The sequence below is a fragment of the Alosa pseudoharengus genome, unplaced genomic scaffold (assembly GCF_046254945.1).
Source record: "Alosa pseudoharengus isolate Yale_2024_CS ecotype anadromous, Long Island Sound unplaced genomic scaffold, YU_APseudo_1.1 YU_APseudo_1.1_scf_14, whole genome shotgun sequence".
NCBI classification, from domain to species: Eukaryota; Metazoa; Chordata; class Actinopteri; order Clupeiformes; family Clupeidae; genus Alosa; species Alosa pseudoharengus.
The window spans coordinates 23,976,792-23,999,096 of record NW_027468609.1 but is presented as its reverse complement, the minus strand read 5'-3'; the positions used below and the strand labels follow the sequence as shown (position 1 = coordinate 23,999,096).

General features: G+C 39.4%; 1 protein-coding gene across 6 annotated transcripts in view; it reads left to right on the top strand.

Moving 5' to 3' along the window:
- Window positions 1-3,924, top strand: part of coq4 (coenzyme Q4 homolog (S. cerevisiae)) — a 28,540-nt gene extending 24,616 nt beyond the window's left edge. For all 6 annotated transcript variants that reach the window (XM_076284289.1, XM_076284290.1, XM_076284286.1 and 3 more), the window contains exon 7: window positions 995-3,924. In XM_076284289.1, coding sequence (XP_076140404.1) covers window positions 995-1,199 — 205 coding nt within the window. In that variant the 3' untranslated portion in view covers window positions 1,200-3,924. The remainder of the gene's footprint in view (window positions 1-994) is intronic.
- Window positions 3,925-22,305: the final 18,381 nt, after the last annotated feature.

Here is a 22,305-nt window from a genome sequence, read left to right as displayed (position 1 = left end):
CAACCTTTTAGAGGAAATATATTTCTTGGTGGAAGAATGATTATCTATGAATAAATCGTTACATTTCTTGTTGCTGTGCCATTATTTTATGAAATCTTGTCGGATATATGTAGTAACCGTTTTAGAAAAGCAATAAGCTACTCGAGTCCGTAGGTTACATTGATTTTAGAACAGCTAAGGTGGGAGCATCGTGCCTAACAAAGTCTCATAGCTGTTCTTACATCAGTGTAACTTGCGGCCTCTCTGGGTTTATTGCTTAAATCTTAAGAATTAACACAAAGCTAAATAGAAAAGCCAGACAAGGAAGTGTATTGGGAGTTTTCTTTCAAATGCTCTAACCTGAAAACTTCCTTGCATTGTGAAACTATTGACTATTGTGTGTGTTTCCAATGCAGTTTTTGTTACATGACTCATATAATGTTCAGTTATCACTTTACACTTCACACACAGTCTGACTAAAAGACGTGCTGCTTTGTTTAATCACCATTTTTGGACATACGGTCAGCGTTGCATGCTACTGCAGAGCAGGATACCTTTTATACACACTTCTCTGTGTGTGTGGGTGTGTGTGATGGATGCTATGTTAACTAGAGCTTCAAATAGAACTCCTCAGAAATGACCACAGACCATGTGTTATTCTATTTCAATAACACCAGATGTAGCTTATAGCCTATTCGCATGACTATGTTTTTTATAGGCCCTGACAGCTTCTCTCTTCCCCCTTTTTACTTCTTTCCATCTGCTTATTTCTGACTTCCTTATTTTCATACTATCCCGGTTTTCCCACCTTTGTTTCTTTTCCTTCCTCCCTATATCCCTCCTTCCCATTTCATTCTCATCTTTTTGTATCCTGCTCCCCTTCATTTCCTCATCACCCCCCTCTTTACCTCTCATCTCTCTCTCCCTTCATTTCATCCATGCCTTCTCTCTCTCTCCTCTCTCTGTCTCTTTCTTTCTATTCTTCCTTCTTTCTCTCTCCGTGTTTCTGTACCAGTCGTTTGCAGACGTTAGCTACATCTCTGGGCCCGTGGGCGCTACGTAGCGGTCGGAGGGCGCGATGCGTCCTCAGCATCTTCTATGAGCGCCGATGGGACCAGAACCTAGAGGACCTCCGAAAAGAACTGGACATTGAGCCACCGCCCCTGATCATCTCAGCAACAAATAAGAAAGCTGCAGCAAACTTTGAAACAGCTTCATGAGCAAGAGCCATATATAACATGTATCTGTGTGTGATGTACTGTATGCGTGTTTCATTAATTTCAATTTTTATTGGTGGAGGGAACCGGCCACAGCATAGTACTGCAGGAGTAGAATGAATGCTCATCAATAATGTTGAAAGATGCTTCAAATGGAGGATATCCTGCCGCGGCAGGGGAAAGAAGTAGATTCATGTGCTGGGAATTGCCTTAATTTGATCTTCATCCTGTGCGCATCCTGTATCAAATTTGTGGGGTAGACAATTCCTTACAAGCTGACTCACTGTGTGGATAGAAACAGAGGGCTGTAGACAGTTGGCTGACTCACTTGCCATAACTATGACTTGCCATGTCTCATGGTCATAAACGCTGTCTCATTGTCACAAGTCTCTTATGGTATAGAGGTTACCATATCCTTGTGACAAGTCACATGTTTGTGTTGGCCATGCACAAGAGGTTGTTTATCTGTTGTTTTGAGATGCACATTGAGAGTCACAAGCTGAGCTGCACATTGAGAGTCACAAGCTTGGCCTCTGGATATCTGGAATGAAGAACCTTATTTAAAAGGAATCTGAGTAACTCTTTCATTCACATTTATAAATGTACCGGTATACCATTTCAGTGAGGTATTGGGTTCCTTGGACTGACATTTGCAATGATGAATAGGGGAATTCTTCACAGGTTTTCATCAATGAAACAAAAACTTTGTTAGATTAGATTCGATTAGGCCACATGTGAGTCATGTGTCATATGGTAGAATATTCTGTCTGGTTACAGTGGGTATTAATGGAATGCTTTCTGGTAAAGTCAAATTTTGCTTAATGGAATTTTAGTACGATTGACTTCCTTACTGAGAACCCTTTGGGAAGATAAGGAATGTGGATGTGAAATGGAACAAGTAACTATGAAGAATGTTCCCCTTTGAGGAAGTTTTGATTATATTCAATTGACTTGTACTGTAGCTTCCTGTTAGATTAGTGTATTGTTATGTTATTTAGCTTGTACGATAGAGGTAAACAATATTAATAGCCACTGAATGAACTGCTTTATTCTGGTTCTCTTCTTTTAGAAAGCCTATTTCAACGCTGTTGCTGCAGTAGCCTCGGCTATGATAGCACTGGAAACATCAGCAGGCGTAGCCTACCCACTTCATTCTACTTTTAGTTTGGTTAAAACACCCTTGTGTGTACTCAGGTGTGCCCACTTCTGACGAATCAAAAATGCACCCTAGGCAGGAAATTGTGGAGGGATGGTGATAGACATCATACATTAACATAGTATCCTACAGCGTACAAAACACACTATTCAGCACATCAGTGAAATTAAATTAGCTAATTTACCCAGTGGGGAAAACCACTTAAGCAGTAGGGATGACCCCGATTATCATCTCAGTTGTTGTTTTCAAGAAATGATGTCCTTCATAAAAGCAAAATCTTACTGTAGTTTCCAGGCCCGTCAATCTTGTTTATCTTTCTCTGTCTGATATTCAATCATAATACACCACATTTATTTCAAGCAATTCTCTTCTATTAGGATCAATGCAATGCACTGCCACAGGACTTTTCACTGTAGCTAAATATAAGCAGAACAAGTGTTTATATAATTTCCAGTGTCCTGAGTTCCCAGGGTACTTTTTTTACCAGAGCTGGGAAATATAGGACCCTGTGGACATAAGAGCCTGGGAGAGCATGCACTAGGACATAATGACAATTAGGCCCAATGCAATTTCCACACTCATAGATCAACAGAGGGTTTAGGGTGTTTTGAGCCCTTACTGTAAGTTGGTATTTCAGTAGACTTGACCAAAAGGATTTGCCAGCAATTAGCATTGTGATGTGAAACTTGGGTTTACCCATAGGGGAAGCACAGAAGCTTAACAGATTACTCACTAAACAGCAAACAGAAATAGTACGAAACGTGTTTTGGGGTAATTAATTTAATGTGTCACAGGTACCGTCCCGTTAATAGCATTTTGAGCTATTGAGCAAAAGCTAAATCTAAATGATGGAAAATGGATGTGTCTGAGCACCCTGGGTTATTTAAGCTGTTTGTGAATACTATCAAATAGAGTTTATCCACCTAGAGTTTATCCACCTTTCAAAAGAGTTTATTCACCAATTGCCACTTTTAACATAAAAAAATCACACATTCATAATATGTACACTCATCAACACTATAGCAACCAATACCACTGGTATTGTTATAAACATTGGAAAATAACCTCCACCACCATAAAACATGTTCTGAATGCATTTTTTTTAAAATCCGATACCGCATGGCACAGTCTTACCGTGATCGCAAATTCAGTTTACCCACCTCTTATTTTACCACCCCTGCTCTCTAGGGCGTTTCCAGGAAACTTCTGTAGTCACAGCATGGTGGATTGTAGTCATAATATTCTGTCGTTATTTTTACTTTATTGAATCACTCTGTATATGTGCCACTGTGTGCGTAGTGGCCAGGATGGACCTAGTGTGAGGGCCTCCAGAGGCAATGGTTCCATCCCTATGGATTTTAATAGTCTCACAATATCTTCAGTGTGGCTCCAGCACTATAGGGAGAGTATAGTGTTATTCCTTACCCTATCTGCTCCTGTATTCCTATTTTTCTCCTAAACTTTATATTTTGTTGTCCAAGTGAGTGAGGTTCTGTTCAATGCTTGTTTATAATTTGTGTTAATTATGTGCTAATTGTGCTTTGGGAACAAATATAATTGAGTAAAAATGAACATGGCTCCATTGTCTCAGGTTTTACACAACTTTGTTGAGTAACCGAGGAAATCTGAAGCTGTACATCCCCAGTTTGAAACACAAGACAGAAACAAGAATTCAGACAGACAGATCTTGGCAAATGGGAACAAGTCAAACAAGTGGTGATGGCATTGTGTCTTGAATTTCATGCCATGCATTGTACATTATATGCCAAAAAAGCACCATGTGCTCTCTGTTTCTCTTCTGCACAAAGTTTAATTCCTTATTTTGCACGTTTATTTTTTAAACAATGCGCCCAGGTGTGTGGCAATTAACAACTTAGGGAGCTATCGCTATTGTACACCTGGTCAGAAGTCTATGGCGAGTTGTTTATATGTTATTATGTCATATAGGTTTAGTCAGATTTTTTTTTTTCTTTTTCGCATGCCCAAATTTCCGTCAATGAGTCCCGGGACACTGAAAGACCGGGGTACACAAAACTTGGTGGGCATGTAACCCCACATGGATAGCATGGAACCATCGTTTTTCGTTTTGATCTGTAACCCCCCCGCTTGACTGGACCCCCCCCCCCCCCCCCCGAAAGGAGGGTAGGGCAGACACAGTTTTCTGTGAATATCTCGAAAACCGTGGGGTTTAGGAGGACCTTTTTTTTTTTGTATGTTGATCTCAAGGGGCCATGTCAACCCATTCCATAACCACTCATTTCATGTATAGCGCCACCTAGTTAAACACAAAAAAGTAAAAATGAGGTGTTGTAATTGAAGGTATCTGTGACCTAACATAGTCAAAACTGCACGAAATTGGAAGTGTAGGATCATTATGACACCCTCTGTATGCACGCCACATTTTGTGGAATTCCGTTCATGGGGGGCCACACAATAAATTAATTTATGTTACTATACACCAACTGGCCTGTAGGTGGCCGAAAGACAGTTTTCTGTGAATATCTCGAGAACCGTAGGGCCTAGGAGGTCCATCTTTTTTATGTATGTTGGTCTTAAGGGGGCATGTCAACCCATCCCATTACCACTTATTTCATGTATAGCGCCACCTAGTTAAAAATTAAAAAGCAAAAAAGTAGGTGTTTTCATCACAATATCTCTGGCTGACAAGGTTAAAACTGCACGAAATGAAAAGTGTAGGATCATTATGACACCCTCCGAATGCATGCCAAGTTTTGTGTACTTTCGTTCATGGGGGGCCTTACAATAAAATAATTTATGTGTACATTTAGTGACGTACACCAACAAGGATTCCCGGGACACTGAAAGACCGGGGTACACGAAACTTGGTGGGCATGTCCCCCCACATGGATAGCATGGAACCGTCATTTTTCGTTTTTATCTGTAGCCCCCCCGCTGGACTGGACCCCCCGAAAGGAGGGTAGGGCAGACACAGTTCTCTGTGAATATCTTGAGAACTGTAGGGCCTATGATGACCATTTTTTTCCGTATGTTTGCCTCCAGGGGTCATGTTAACCCATTTCATGTGCACACATGTGCACAAACAGATACACAGACACATACATTCACAGTAATCATACGTATGACACATACTCACACAGTAGACATATGTACGCTTGCATGCACAGGCACATACGCAGGCACAAACACAAGCACGCACGCACACCCACACACACACACACACACACACACACATAACATAAACATAACACAAACAATCAAGAATTTCTCAGAATTATAAACAGGCAAGATGGAGGTGGGGTTGTATAAAATAAATTTTACATGTGAAATCTATGAACTAATCATGTTTTGGTACTTGTTGTCTAGCAGATACCAGTGAGAATTGAGTGTGGATAATGCAATTTAGTGAGACAGTTAGAATCATATAGGCCTTTCAGCGTGATTTCTTTTTGTGGAAAAAATGTGCTGGACTGGGCGGCGGTCATATTTTGTACCGCTCTGCGGTACATCTAGTTTTAAGAGCGCATTGTCAACAGTCATATTGGCGGGTGCACAACGCACCGTCCTTCTATTATCCATGAACGCACACCAGCGCACGTCCATGCAAAACATTACAAATTGCACGATTACAATGGGAAACATAATTAGAATAAAAATATTATATATAATACCGTACATCTCATGATGAGTAGTTATTCACCATCATTTGCAAATTGGTAATGACGGTTAAAAGTGATTAGGGGAGAGGCGAGAGACACATATGGAGCACAGCTGAAGACGCACTGTCACCACATAAGCAACTCTTCTGCAGGATAAATGTTTTTTATTCAGTCATTTATTATATATATAATAAATATAGCATATTTATTATATATATAATAAATATATATATATATATAATATAGCAATATTAGGGTAAGTGTTGCTTTTTCCAGCCTATGTTTTTGGTGGTAACCCATTGTCAGTCAATAGTGAAAGTAACTGCATATAACTGTCTTGTCGTTGACTGACACCATGGTGAAGTTAGTTTCACTTTGCCAATGAGTTCAAATAATAGAGAAGTGCAAAAATGTGTGAAGGCTATGCTAGGTTTTATGATTTAGTGGAATGACTATTCCATACGGTCTCGCAAGCAGCCTCCTTCAAATGCGCTGTTGAATGTCAAAATACCGATGCATTTATTTGACATTGCGCTTTGCGCCGTTAAAGGGAATGACCAGGGGCGGAGCTACGTGGTGGCCTGCTGGCCCCCCCAGCTCCGTTCATTGAAAAGTAAAAAAAAAAAATTGCTGCCGTTTTCGACGGCACTTTGCCAACACTTTGCAAAGCAGGGACTGAACCAATTACTGCACTCTACGACCATTGGCCCAGTCAGGAAGTGTAGCCTATGGTTCTGATCAAATCGTGAGTAGGCCTATAGTGCAGCAGCAGCAGCGGGACAATTCAAGTCATCTGTTATAAATACTTGACAGTAGCCTAGACTACTACTTAACCTCAGTAACAACATGTGAGTTAATGATGAGTTGGAACATTAATGCTAATAAGATGTTAGAATGTGTCACGAATCATAGCCAAGTTGGGCTGTCCTTGTTACGTAGGCTCTGACATTGAAGTGTGGGGCTGATAAAAAATAATCGGATGCCCGCGGTAACGCTGTTACAAAAATATTTCGATAAAATTCCAAGTACAAATTCGGGTGAAATGTAAGCCTATTAGGCACATATCTCCGGATGGCTCTAATAAAAGTAGGCTAATAGGGCCTAGCCTAGGATACTTTATAAAAACCGAATTTGCTGACGGCGTGTGGTTCTTGCCATAGCTGGTCAGACAGAGGCAGGCTGCTTTGCCTGAGTTCTTTGTTACATTGCTCCGGAATTTTTCATTGCAGCGAGATGAAACCTTAATTGCGTGACAGAGCAGAAGTGGGGCTTTCCAACGAGAATAAACACTTGTCTGTGCGATCAAGTACGAAAATAAAAAATAATCATGAAATTAAATCAAATTGATTCATATTTACAGTTCACCTGCGCACCCATTACTCTCGTTTGAATTACTCGCGAACCCGTGATCGCATAGATATGGCAAGCATATCAGAAGAAAGAGGAGACACAGGGCTATCTATTGGTACCAAGTATATGATGCTTCTGGGCTATACAAACAGACAACGTGACTGCAAAATAACATCATGTACAAAAACGCTGCACACCCATTACTCTCTGAATTAGGCCCTACTCACGACCCCGTGATCGGATATGCCACGCATGTCAGTTGAAAGAGGAGACACAGAGCTATCGTTTGATACCAAGTACATCCTTCTGGGTTATAAAACAGACGAAATGATATCAAAGTAATAACTTCATATAGTTCGACTTACCCCACGTTTTTTGTGTGTTGTGGTGGCAAAGCATGATCATAATCCAACGCTATCATGTGTTTCTCTATGGCAAAGCATGTTCATAATACGGTTTTGAGATCCTAGCAAATTCCTGCATGGCATTCAATTTGAGACTCACATTGCATCCCAATTTCTTCGACAAAGAAACACCTTTTTGTCTTCACTTTGTTCATGACAATGTAGTAAAAAGTTGTTTCAGAATCATCATGAGTGTACAGCGCAGAAAGGTTTTCATTAGTAAATTTAAAAAAATGCTATTTATTTCTGTAAGGCTCACACCACATGTCTGTAAATTGCTCAGCCCCCAACCCCCCCTCCACCATGGTTCTTATATTGCCAGATTCAGGACAGTCTGCCCTACACATAGATGAAAGTCATGTCCAGCTGACAGTGATAGGCTACATTTAAAAATAAGAATGGTATAATATGCTTTTTCTCTTTGTGTTATTTAAAAATCAAATCAAATCAAATCAATGCAAGTATTAATATGAATTGGTGACAGATCTGGGTAGCCTAGACTGGGTAGCCGACACTGTAATCTTCAAAACTTTTTGAGTAGTTTTCAAATAGTAGTTTTGATTCCCAAGTGCCACCCCAATAAAAAGTCTGGACCCAGCTGGCCCCCCCTATAAAATAATCCTGGCTACACCCCTGGGAATGACAGATGTCATTCTCATTGGTTTAAATGATGTTATACGCCCCAAACACACCCATGACTGATTAAAAAACCTAGGAACACCTTGTTGTGCCATGCGCTCGACGTTTGATAATGAAAACCCTCCCAATGTGGACTGGACATCCTACTAAATTTTAATAAGCTTTTGACGAGTGACGATGCGCTTTTGACTGTCATGATATGGCCCATTGTGTGAAAGACAGGTATAAGATACAGCAAATGACTGATGTTTGCCAATGTTTCTGGTGAATCAATTGCTTCAGTCAGTTTCTGGTAAATCAATTGCTTCATCACTGTCTTTGTCCTTCGGCTTATTTCATACTAGTTGCAACAGATTTTGTGGGAAGCTTATCATCCACATGGGTGTGAGGACTTTCTCGTCAGAGATAAGTTTGGTTTCACAAGAAATGGTTAGCTCATATCATATCTTGTGAAAGACTACACATAGCAAAAACTGGGCCCTTGGGAAGTTTCTAAGACTCCCGATACATCTCTCAAATAATTTTTCTCTATTTCCGATGCATTCCCAATGTAATTCTTACGACGGAGTATTAGGGCCACACATGAAGAAAAAAAAATATTTTTGCCAATGTCGAGTTTAATGTCGACATGGCGACTTTAAAATCGACATGTCGAGTTTAATCTCATCATGGCAAAAATATTTTTTCCTTCATGTGTGGCCCTAATACTCCGTCGTAAATTCTCCAGTGCTGACTCCATGTCATGTCCAAAAAAAATATGTGCTTTAAATGAACAAAGTGATTTGCAGAATAGCAGAGATGTCCATGAGAAGACCAGGCGGGGGGTGATACATCACCGAGTTTGATTAAACTTGACCAGTTTGAAGGGTCCAAACTCAAAAAGCCAAAATTCAAAGTTCAAAATTTGAAACAATGCAAGTGGAGTTAGGACCCCCTCCTTGTTTTAGGCCAAAACCCCCCCAAATTGCATAAAATGTTGACGTCCCTCCTGCTGTCATATTTAAACACATATACCTTGCTTGGATATGTATTTAAGGTACGAAACAAAAAACATAAACAATTGGTTTTACCTAGCTACAGCCAACAGTTAGAGCTTCCAGTCAGCTATGCTACACTCTGGGGGCATGGTCATGATCCCCCATAGTTCATACCCCTAGCGCTGTAACTGCCTGGCTGCTTTAGCTGTTGGCTGCAGCAACTCGAGCTACATAAAACTGATTGTTTTTCCTTTTTTTTGTACCGACAGTACTCGGTGACCTTCCTATAACATTGATGTTTCAATGCTAAGTACATCTGGATGCCTACTCTAAGTACATGCACCTGTATAACACAATCACGTTGAAATTACATTTATAGCCTATTTCATGTAAGCCTAATCAATTTCATTGGAATAACTTGATCAAATTGGGTTCACAACATGAATCAATTTTGTAAACCGAAAGAGAAATGCTGGACTATTTCTAGACATTTCATTCATGTGCAACCGATGTACATGATAAAATCAAATAAATCCAGTGATTTCTTTTTTTCAGTGTGTGATGTCAGAGTTGACGCAAGCATTAGGCTAAAGCAATTGTGAAAAAACTGTAATGCTTGTGTTAACTTTGAGAAAACTATTACTAACTGTTAATTACAGGTTTTCTCTTAAAGAATTGTTAGAATTTTAATGTGGACATGTTTAATTATTCAGTGTAATTTACAGTTTTTCTCAATCACTTTGGTGCATTTCTCAGATCAGAATTGTCATAACTTCTTGTTCAAACTCCATATCATCTCACTTGTGCACATTATAAACACAATTCTTCAAACAAACAGCAAATGTTTTAGTACGTCCATGCAACTGATTGTGTACAAATGTCTTTTGTCTGTTTTTTACATTTTCAAATGCTAATTTGTTGGTCAAAATGCACTAAATTGGTTCCATGCTGGAAAGTCCTAACCTGACTCTTCATTGCTTGATTCATTACAAATAAAAACTAGTTGTCATAGTAGTCCTAGTGTGTCTAGCATAGATAGATATGTGCCCTGACTATTTCTCATGCCTTCAGTACTGCTGCCATCTACTGGTTATCTCTTGTGCCAGCATAAATGAAACAAAAGCTTTTACAGCATAGACCTCTGAAGTTCGCCTACAAAAAAGATCCAAAACGGCCATCTTTGCCCATATAAGGAGATCCGGTTGTTAACTACCTATGGCAAATTGTGTGCCACCTTCACTTACCGGAGATCACAGTATCCACTCGAAGGCAGAGGACAAAAGTGTGTTAAGGAAAACGTATGCATTTCAGACTTTTTCATCCCCACGAGACTTTAACAGTTGCGATTATTCAAAATCCCCATGTTATTTTCCCATAGGAAAAATCGCCAGATACCGGATGTCAAAGATGGCAGCTTTTTTGTAGGCGAACTTCAGAGGTCTATTGTGCAAAGGAAAAATGACCAGTGTACAGCAAAATAACCCTTGGTCAGAGTTGTGCACTAAGCCAGATTTACTGTATATAAACATCCTGGCGTTCCTGTCTGTCAGGTCACATATGCTAGACAGACTAGTTCAACACTTGCATGTAATGACTCACTCAAGCGATAAAATGAGGCCTATTTGTTTTATGGGGTAGGAATATTCAGAATGGGATCAGTATAGTGCATTTCCACCAACATGACATTAGCAATTGAAAATGTAACAGAGGACATTTGTACTGTACACAATCAAGTGCATGGGTGTGTAAGCATTTTCTGTTTGTTTGAAAAAGTGAGAATTGTGTTTATGATGTATACAAGTGAGATGATGATATGGAGCTTGAACAAGCAGTTTTGAGAATTTCAATTCTGATCTGAGAAATGCACCAGTCTAGATTTTTTGACTATGGTGTATTGCCAAAGTCCTTTTAGGCAAGTCCCTCCACTCAGCAGCCATATCGCAACACTTTTTGGGCACTTATCAGGCATCTATTTCTGAATAGTAGTGGATGAGATCTGATATGGATTGGGCCAGCCAGACCGTTTAAGGCTTTAAAAACCATCAATAAAATCTTAAAATGGATTCTGTACTGGACAACCAGTGGAGAGAGGGATGCGGGTAATATGCTCCCGCTTTTTAGATCCGGTCAGCAATCTTGCTGCCGCATTCTGGACCAGCTGGTGGCGTCAAATAAGTGACTGAGGTAGTCCTAGGTATAATGAATTACAGTAATCCAGCCATGATGTAATAAAAGTGTGAATAACTTTCTCCAGGTCTTTAAAGTAAACTGCCTGTTTCAAAGTTAACTCATGGTCAAATCAACCAAAACTCCGATATTGTTTGCACCTCCAAGTGATCTGTGACGTAAGCTTGTGTGAAAGAATGGAGAGGTATCAGATTCAAATTCTGACTAGATTGTGTATGATGTCAGGCTAGGAATATTCAGCATGGGACCAGTATAGTGCGTTTTCACCAAGTGCATTTGCTGTTTGTTTGAAGCAATGACAATTGTGTTTATGATGCATACAAATTGCAGTATGAACAGAAAAGTACAGCACAGGGATGAACAAAAGTCTCACAAGTTATTCTTTGAGTCCAACTGTCCAAGTAACTAGTTTCTAGCCCTGAGATATGTTTGAGATATCACATTTGCAAAAATTGGACCTATGGGTGAGCTATGCCTTAAGGAATATATTGCACTCAGGACATTAAATATAGCTTGGATTTGATCAGTAGACATGAATGATGATAATACCTCCTAATTTGTCCACCATAAGTGACCTAAACATTATGTTTCAACCAATCATTGAAGTAGATGTATTTGAAATCACTGGTTGGATCACATTTTGGCAGTTACAGCTCCAAGAATAAAAGTAGGGGATTTTTCTTTTGATTTATAAAGTCCACAGATGTCCCTTTCATAGGCTGAAACGATTGTAATCTTATTATAACTCCAGAAATTTAGTCAAATCAAAAGTGAAACTGTAAGGTTTTTTCTTTAGCACAATGCTCAAAAAGCCTTTGTTTTCTTTATACTGGAGGGTGTGTCTGTGGGGGTGTTTCCTGTATTCCTGCTTTATTATAAGCATTGTAATCTTCATTATTGTTGATGATCTTTCAACCCTTCCAAATCCAAGTTTTCAGAGGTAGGCCCTTAAAAAAAACTTGTATAGAGCCTTCATCTGTCTGATCTTTTGACCTGAAAAAAAGACTAAAACAATCTTCATTGACTAGTTAGTTGCTATGGAATTAATTATGACCGCCGCTAGCAAAGCTAGCGAAGCGGTCATATAGACATTGTCAAAGGTTTTTTTTTTTTTTTTTTTTCGTCATCTACTTCCTGAATTTTAGGTCAACGATACCCGGGACACCGAACCACCGGGGCACATGAAATTTGGTGGGTATGTAGCCCCACTAGACTTTTACGGAAAAATTTCGTTTGGTCCCCGGGGGCCACTCCCCCCCCCCCCCCCGCGCTGGGCCCCCCGAAACCCAAAAAATGCAGTTTTTCCTAAATAACTAATAATTATGGTATGTTGGTCTCAAGGGCCCACATCAACCTAGCCCATAATCACTCATTTGTGATTTGCACCCCCCCAGTAAAAAATGAAAATGCAATATCATTCTGCTTTAATCGCCCCTCTCTTCAGTTAAGATGTTCAGAACTGCACCAAATTTTATGTCTATGATTAACCTGACATTCTCTGGGGGTATGCCAAGTTTAGTAGAATTTCATCCATGGGGGGGGTCTAAAAGCATGTGTACATTTAGTGACTGTACACTCATTGGCCTGTAGATGGTGGTGCACACATATACACATGCACACACACACACAGGCACGCACATCAGTATCGGCAATTACAACGGGCAATACATAATTACAAATTCAGCAGGATTAAAGGAAAACCAAATATTCATCATAATAATTTGGCTGCATTTCCAGTATTGGCATCACATAGTCGTTTGTCCACCAGATGGCGCATCGTTGCAGTGAGACGTAATTTTGTTGGAAGTTAATCTAAAGTGGGTTGGAAAGACACTAAGCTTCCTTCAAGGACAAGACTGTAGTTTACCGCAGAGAACATCTAATAAGGGTAGGATAATTTCTGCATGACATGTAACTCCCATTTCTTCTTGAAGCCGAAATGAATCTGAGAATGTTTATCGGACATGCTTGGTTTTTACTGCAGGTAGGCTACGTTAATCTTAAGTTATATCAATAGCCTAGAGTAGGTAAAATAATGTTACCTTTAGCATTGGTTGAGTGATGGAGGCCAATTTGATTATTGATGTATTTGTAGAAAACCATGCGGTTATAGGCTACCAAGAAAATTGATAACAGCACTAATTGCATCTTTCGACTGTCATCTCATTTGCTTATGACCATATAACCTAGGCTACTAACAGGAGTGTGTTAGCCACAACACGTTTGCTACGTGATGGTTTTCTAATGGAAAATATATAGGCTACCTGAAAGATAACCTGTCTATGATGCATCCTAAACACCTGGCTGGGACATTTAGCTCAAAGTCTCAAAAAGCATCTGAGTCAACGTTCATTCCCAAACACCCATATAGGCTACTTCAATCCTCTATTTTCAAAGGTGATTCAAGTAGGGAAGAGCATGGCTCAAAGTAAAGTAACTAGGACTGAAACTACAGAAATTCATCAAAGTGAATAATTTGTGTCAACTCGCCGCAATGTAGATTTATTAACGCACCGTGATCTACATCTCCATTTAAACCAAATGTTTTAGAGCGCACGTTGAGATATGTATCCAGGGCAGGGCTGTACCTAGGCTACACATATTTGTTGCACGTGCTACAAAAATCATTCCTAGCGATGGATGATTTAGTACCAACGTTACACCGGTCCAATACAGTTTTGCCAACGGCTATACCGTGAGACTGAGACGTTTTTTGTTTGTTCGAAGTGCGTGTTTAGGGTGTATAAATACATTATGCTGCTACCTTCTGCTTTTCCCAAATACAATGTAGCCTACAGGTGTACCTTTCATCAGTCGAGTTGCAATGGATGGACTGTGATGAACTGCCCTACTTGTGATTGTTTAGATATTTTAAAGGTTTTATAACAATGCTACAAATTTTTTGGCAAGTGCTACAAATCTATTAACCTTTGCAGCGCCAGTAGGCTACTTTGTGTGCGGCCCGCAAACACACATTCCAAACAAGCATACACAAAAGTTTCAAGAGTGGGGGATGGAGTAGAAGATGGAGACAAATTCATTAATATAATTTATTTTCGCGGAATGGATACAGGATTGAGCGGCGGTAATATTTTGTACCGCTATGCGGTACATCTAGTTAAATTACTGACTCAGTAATGCTAGGGTGACACTATTTTGCTGTTTTGCCATAAAATTAATTTAGAATGACTATCAGACAGATATTGTCTGTTTAAAAAATATCTCTGGAAAAACACCCAAGCACTTCTTTGGTCCATAGTCCAAAACATATATTGAACATTTTCAACTGCTAATACCTGCAAAAGTGTTGAACTGGTTGTCATAATCTGTCAAGCATACATATGTGGCCTGACAGGACATGAATGTCAGGAGCTATATAAAGATTTACCTAGTACCTTACAGTGGTGCACAGCTCTGGCCAAGGGTTTTTTCCTGTTTTACTATAAATTTGACATTTTTCCTTTTGCACAATGCTGAAAAAGCTTTTGTTTTCTTTATACTGCAACAATGTGTCAACAAATTGTATGAATAGTAGAAACATAGAAACAACTTAGAAACATAGCCAGTCTCTTGCAATCACCCCCCCCCCCCCCCACAATATTGTAGAACTTTTTGAAATAGGTAATCCACACAGAAAATAGTGCTGCCTGTCTGTATCATAAAGTGTCTTTGGGTTGTGTTGATCATTTGTGTTTGTGTTTTGAATTTTATTCTAAACCTTTCACTTTAGTTGCTATGATGACATCAGTAATGCCAGGTGACAGGTTTGTGCAATTTTGCCAAAAATAACTGTAATGACTAGGGATAATATCTCTGTTTAAAGAAATATCTCTGGTTAATCACCCAAAAAATGTACGCCACTTGTTTGGTCCAAAGTGAAAACAAGGCATACAAGGAGTTGCATGAATGATCCATTTATTAATACAAAAGACGATCAGTTTGCTGGCCATGATCACATCACAAAGAACGATTCATTCCAAGGATGAATAAATCAGTTACATTCAATTTACAAATAAATGACAAATTACAAGAGAGGAGGTTTAGAACAACAGGCATACAGACCGCAAAGAAATGCAGGATGTAAATCATAACTTGATGAGCAGGTCATTGTGGGATTGCTGTGAATACTAAAAGTTCACATGTCCTTATGGTGCAGTTGGCTTTTTCACCTTGACATCTATGTGTTCATTGGGTTTAATCATACTCAAAATGAATGTAGCCTTGGAACAATTAAAGCCTTGGCTTGGGTCAGTCAGAGTCCAAGCATTGGGTCAGTTTCCAGTGGTATAGAGCTGGCACTCTGTCTGTGCCTTCCTTGGTTTTCTGTTCAGCATTTCCCCTCTTTTCCTGCATAGATCACTTGAATTGGTTCCGGCCATTTAGATGAATTATCTTTCTACAAATAAGTCCTCTATTTTTTATTAACACTGTCGTCAATTTTACTTCCAATCGCCGCTCCAGCAACAGCCCCCACTGGGCGCCCAACCACAAACCCACCAACAGCCCCTGTTACGGCAAGAGCACTGCTGCTGCTCTCCTTCAGGGCTTTCATACCCCCTTCCTCATCTCCACATGCAACTTGAATGATTCCTTTCACATGGCCCACCACAGGAATTTTATTCCAGAAAGACATTTTGCATCAACCTGGAATGTAAAAGATGACAATGAGGTGAACAAAGATGAAGTTGGATATTAGAGAATATTTCACAGCGAATAATTATTACTGTTAATTATATTCTGGTAACTTTCTGAAGGCCTGACAATTCTTTAAAGCTCCTATTTTCAAATTGTTGTCAAAAAGGGAAAGTCTGACAATAAGGTGCTGACCATATAGAAAGTATTCAAAAGATCATACATCAAGATGAGTAAATGACAAGGGAAGACATATAGTGTGTGACTTTGTTTGAACAAAACAAAAATTGGGCAGGATTCCCATGCATGGGCTAAATCTAGTCCTAAAGTAAATTTCAGTGAAGATCTCCACTGAAAAGGGCTTTTAGGTTAAATCATGTTTTATAAACCACTGAAAGAACACTTTAACATCAAGGAAACCTTGAGAGTGGAATAGAGGGAGCTTCCTATTAGAAGGGCACACCTGTTGAGAGACCCCACAGTACAATTGCCTGGCTTCTACCACCTAACCAGAAAGCAGGCAAATGCTCAGGTAACGGTGGCCAACCTGATGGGGCTACCGAGACAGTGCTATATTCAAAGTCCCCTCAAGACACAAGACTTTCACTGCAGGTGTGCTGAGATGATATGCTACAATCCATGAAGCAGGTGAGACATACTGTATAAACTGCCCACGAAACTTACAGATGTAGGAAAATAAACACAACATCAACAACTACTCAACCCTTACATCACCTGTCTTCAGGCGCTTCAGGACCCTGGCCAATGATGTTGCCAAACATAATCTACTCAGTTTACATATCCTGGAAAACTTGTGGAAAATCATTCATACTGAATGTCACCATCATTACATTGTAATGCTTATGCCCCCAGGCTGTTCCTGTGACCAGAATCCAAACTCCAAAAGGGACACAAAGAAGAACAGGAAAATAACTAAAAAAATTTGAACACCATGAAAAGCCCCCTCCAAGCCCTTGGGTGAACTTACCTCTCTTTCAGCAAGCTTCAGAATACTGCTGTAGCACCCACCTGCTGTATTTATAACTCCACCCCCCCCCCCTTTTTTTGGGGGGGGAGTGGGTTGCGTGTGTGAGAGGTGCATGGCATGTGTGGATGGGTGCATGTATCTCTAAGAAAGGCCCCTGTTTATAAGAAATTGAAATTGAAAGAGGGGGGGTAAGGGCAAGTCAAGTCAAGTAAAGTGTTTATTTTTGCCATTTGCTCGAGTATAACGTACAGGCGCATTGGAATGCTTGTGCGGATCACTCATTCAATAAGAAAAAAACATCCACTAATAAATAACAATAAGATTAATAAATACAAAAATGCACTACTGCCAACTTGTCCCCATAAGGATTGCACAGAAAGATGAGGTGTGTGTGTGTGTGTGTGACTGTGTGTGTGTGTGTGTGTGTGCATACTGTCTTAATGCTTAATGTGTCAAATCTGAATCTGAGGCGGAACAGGGTTTTTAAACCTGACAGTTTCATTGGCATAAATTTGCTTTTGAGACTATAAAAATTTGAGCAAGATACACACTTTTGCACCAACCAAAACTCTGATATTGTTTGCACCTCCCAAGTGACGTAAGCTTATGTGAAAGAATGGAGAGGTATCAGATTCAAATTGTGTATGACAATGTCAGGCTAGGAATATTCAGCATGGGACCAATAGTGTATTTTCACCAAGTGCATTTGCTGTTTGTTTGAAGTAATGACAATTGTGTTTATGATGCATACAAATTGCAGTATGAACAGAACAGTACAGCACAGGGATGAACAAAAGGTCTCACAAGTTATTCTCTGAGTCCAAGTGACTAGTTTCTAGCCCTGAGATATGTTTGAGATATCACATTTGCAAAAATTGGACCTATGGGTGAGCTATGCCTCAAGCCTTAAGGCTTAAGGAATATATTGCACTCAGGACATTAAATATAGCTTGGATTTGATCACTAGACATGAATGATGATAATATCTCCTAATTTGTCCACCATAAGTGACCTAAACATTATATTTCAACCAATCATTGAAGTAGATATGTATTTGAAATCACTGGTTGGATCACACTTTTTAGGCGGTTACAGCTCCAAGAATAATAAAAAGGCAGGGGATTTTTCTTTTGATTTATAAAGTCCACAGATGGCCCTTGCTGAAACAATTGTAACTTATTATAACTCCAGCAATTTAGTCAAATCAAAAGTGAAACTGTAAGTTTTTTTTTTAGCACAATGCTCAAAAAGCCGTTGTTTTGGGGTGTTTGTGGGTGTGTCTGTGGGGGTGTTTCCTGTATTCCTGCTTATTATAAGCATTGTTATCTTAATTATTGTTGATGATCTTTCAACCCTTCCAAATCCAAGTCTTCAGAGGTAGGCCCTCAAAAAAATTTGTATAGAGCCTTGTCTGATCTTTTGAACGGAAAAAAAAAGACTAAAACAATCTTCATTGACTTGTTAGTTAGTTGCCGTGGAATGAATGAAATTACGTAATGAAATCAGTAATGCCAGGGTGACACTATATCTGTTTTGCCACAAAATTAAATGACTATTGAACAGATATTGTCTGTTTAAAAATGTCTCTGAATCACCCAAGCACTTCTTTGGTTCATAGTCCAAAACATTCTATTGAACATTTTCAAGTGCTAATGTCATGTTGGTCAAAACACTACACGGCTTCCATGCTGATTAGTCTGATCCCATAAAACAGGCCTTCTTTCATCACTGTCACTGTCATTGCCGGCAAAAGTGTTGAACTGGTTGTCATAATCTGTCAAGGATATGTGGCCTGACAGACATGAATGTCAGGAGTTATAGGAAGATTTACTTATGCAGTACCTAGGTTATTTACAATATTGCGCGATGAGCCCGAGTACTGACAGGAGGGGGCCCATATCGGGAGTGTGGAAGTGGGCCCCGGGGCTGCACCGTCGGTAGCTACACCCCTGCAATTAGCGGCCGTCGTTGGACAGGCGGGCGAGGTTGGTGACTCGAGTCTGTTCGGTGTGTCACATGGTTTCTTGGTGTTTTATGCCCCCAACGTTGTCTTCAAGGAAAGGCACTAGGGTTAGGCATGGGTTAAGGTTAGGATTAGGGTTGGGGTTAGGTTTAGGATTAGGTGCCTTTAAGTCAGCGGTGGCAGCGCTGCCTGGAAGACAACGTTGGGGGCATAAAACACCATCGATCATATCATATGCCATCGTCAGTCACGTTCAAGTCAGTGTTCATTTTGGCTGATTTGACATGTCGAATCGGCCAGTGGCAGTTGGACTCAATGACCCACATCATCGCATACCCTTCACCATACCTAGAGAGCTCAATGCAAACCAGCTAATAGGCTAACTGAAATAAAACCATGCCAATCTGTTGGTATGGTGAAGGGTAATGTGATGATGTGGGGCTATTTTAATTTCAAAGGCCAAGGGAACTTTGTCAGGATGCATAGTATCCTGGATCCATGAAATAACTGGCCTTTAAAAATAAAAATCTGTCTGCCTCTATGGGAATTTAACATACTAGGGGTATGTATACTTATGAGCACTTGTATTTTAATGAAGAACATTTATTTATTTACAATATATTATTCATTCACAAAGAAAATTGTTGTCCTTAAAGGTTGGATTTTTGCTCAATTTCCAAAAGATGATTTTATTCCTCTTTTTAGTCAACTTTAGCATGTGTAGGCTAAGGGCATGTGATTAGACATTCTGTCATACTGACGACATCCTGACATTATTGTTCTCTCTTTACTGTGATTTAATAAACTTTATAGACTTCAACCATATTTATTTCTTCTGGAATTAACAATGAAATTAGATTAATGTAGGAACTGAATAGTGACTGCCTGTGAGAGAACACCCATAATGATACCCTTGGTACCATTAAATAGCCTATAGTGATGTGGTCAGAATACACACCGGTATACCATGGTATGCCTTATCGGTGACCACGTCATGGTCCGCCTGATCACAGAATTTATAGTTTTCCCACCTCTTTTTTTACCAAACACCCCATGTCAAGGAGACATGCCATAACCTGCAAATAGCAACTGCTGACCTGCCTGTTACATCTCATAGCCATAGGTTGAGAGGGAGTGTATTGTGTGTGTGTGAGCAACCTAAAAGTTACTACTTAATTTGTTGGTGTTTATGTCAATTTTGATCCAATTTCACCACTTTGCTATGTTGCAAGAACCGGTCCTGTTGTGCACCCTGGTTGTGATCCTTGAAAGTCCTAGATATCATTTCTGGGTTACAACCTTTTACAACATTCCATGTCTGTAAAACCATTTTGCCCCTTGAGTACTCGGTGAGAAAGTACCATTATGAATCATTACAGGTTTCAAGCAGGTTTCAAGTGGAAAACTGCACAGTGCATACCGCAAATGAAGATCTGCGATGAAAGCACCACCAAAGTGCTTTCTGTAGTTATGAAGCCATCGCTTTGGCATTCTCAGATCAGAATTGAAATTCTCAAAACTACCTGTTCAATCTTCACATCATTATGCAAATCAGAAAAGCAGTTTCTCTTTTCTTTGAACAAGTTGCAAATGTTTTGGTACATCCATGCAAATGATTATGTACAATTCACTGTGGTTTCCTACATTATCAATTGCTTATGTCATGTTGATCAAAATGTATTATAATGGGTCTCTGTTGAATGGGTCTCTGTTGCAAGATGATATTGCGTTGTGATGTGAATGAGAATTTGTGTCCCAACAGACAGGAACATCAGGAGGTCTAAGTCTAGGAAGACTGCACTGTAATTCCTACAGCACTGCAAGTACAGTTTTCCCTAAGGAGATTGTCCTATATTCACATTTCTACTTTTGTTTTCTGTTCTTTGTGCTATGCAGTGCTATCTTTTCCTTTCTGTATCGCAATGACATGGTCTGTCAACAAATGATGACCAAAAGTAAAAGCGTAAATGTGAATCTTGTCCAGTCTCTTGGACTCAAACTCCCATATACATTAAGGCGTAACCTAAATTTACAATAATTGTCATTAAAACGTTACATCAGAACATCCTTCCAGAGTACACTGTTATATTGACAACATGACTATTTGACTGTCTTATCTGTACACAATGACACAAGGACTTGTCATTCTGATGGCACTGACATGTTTATTGACACAGATATTTAATTTTGAGAGATAATTTTGAACAAGAAAGTGGCTTTTGCAGGTAATTCATTGTGTTTTGCTATTTGTACGAATTGTTTTGAGAAATGCACTTACTGTTTTGCAAATGTCAAGGATGATTCGAGAAATGTAAGCGACTGAGAAAAACTGTATTATTATTGACCTGTGTTTCTGAACTAATGAGTTTATTATCTAATTAATTCAGAAAACAAGAATATTTTTCTGAATTAATGAGATAACTGAAGTGTAATTAACAAACTTATTTTCTCATTAAGAATTGTTAGAAATATAATTTTGATATGGACATGTATTCTTATGTAATATAATTTTTTCTCAGACGCTTTGGTGCATTTATTTTATGGGGTAGGACTATTCAGCATGGAACATATAGTGCATTTTGACCAACATGACATTAGCATTTGAAAATGTAAAAAACAGCAGACCACAATCAGGACATAAGCCTTTGCTGTTCGTACAAATCAATGAGAATTGTGTTTATGAAGTGCACAAGTGAGATGATGATATGGAGTTTGAACAAGCAGTTTTGAGAATTTCAATTTTGAGTTGAGAAATGCGCTAAAGCAACTGAGGAAAACTGTATTTGCAGTGTGCAGTTTTCTGCGTGAAACCAGTACTGCTGCCATCTACTGGTTTCTCATGGTACTGAGCTGTATTGCATTTCTCAAAACAAACTGCACCACATAGTGTACCTGCAAAAGCATGCATCTTGCTCAAAATGCTTAGTCTGTGTCTCAAAAGCAAGTATTTATACCAATGGAACTGTCAGTGCAATCAAAATGACACGTCCTTATGCCATTGTTAATGTTGAGATAGTCAAACTGTTTTGTTTTGTTGTCAATATGACACTTTACTCTAAATTTCTGATGAACAATGCACAAGGCAGCACTATTTTCTGTGTAGCATAGCTATTTCAAAACTACATTATTGTATGTGGGCGTTGATTGCAAAAGAGTAGAGATGTTTCAGAGTTTT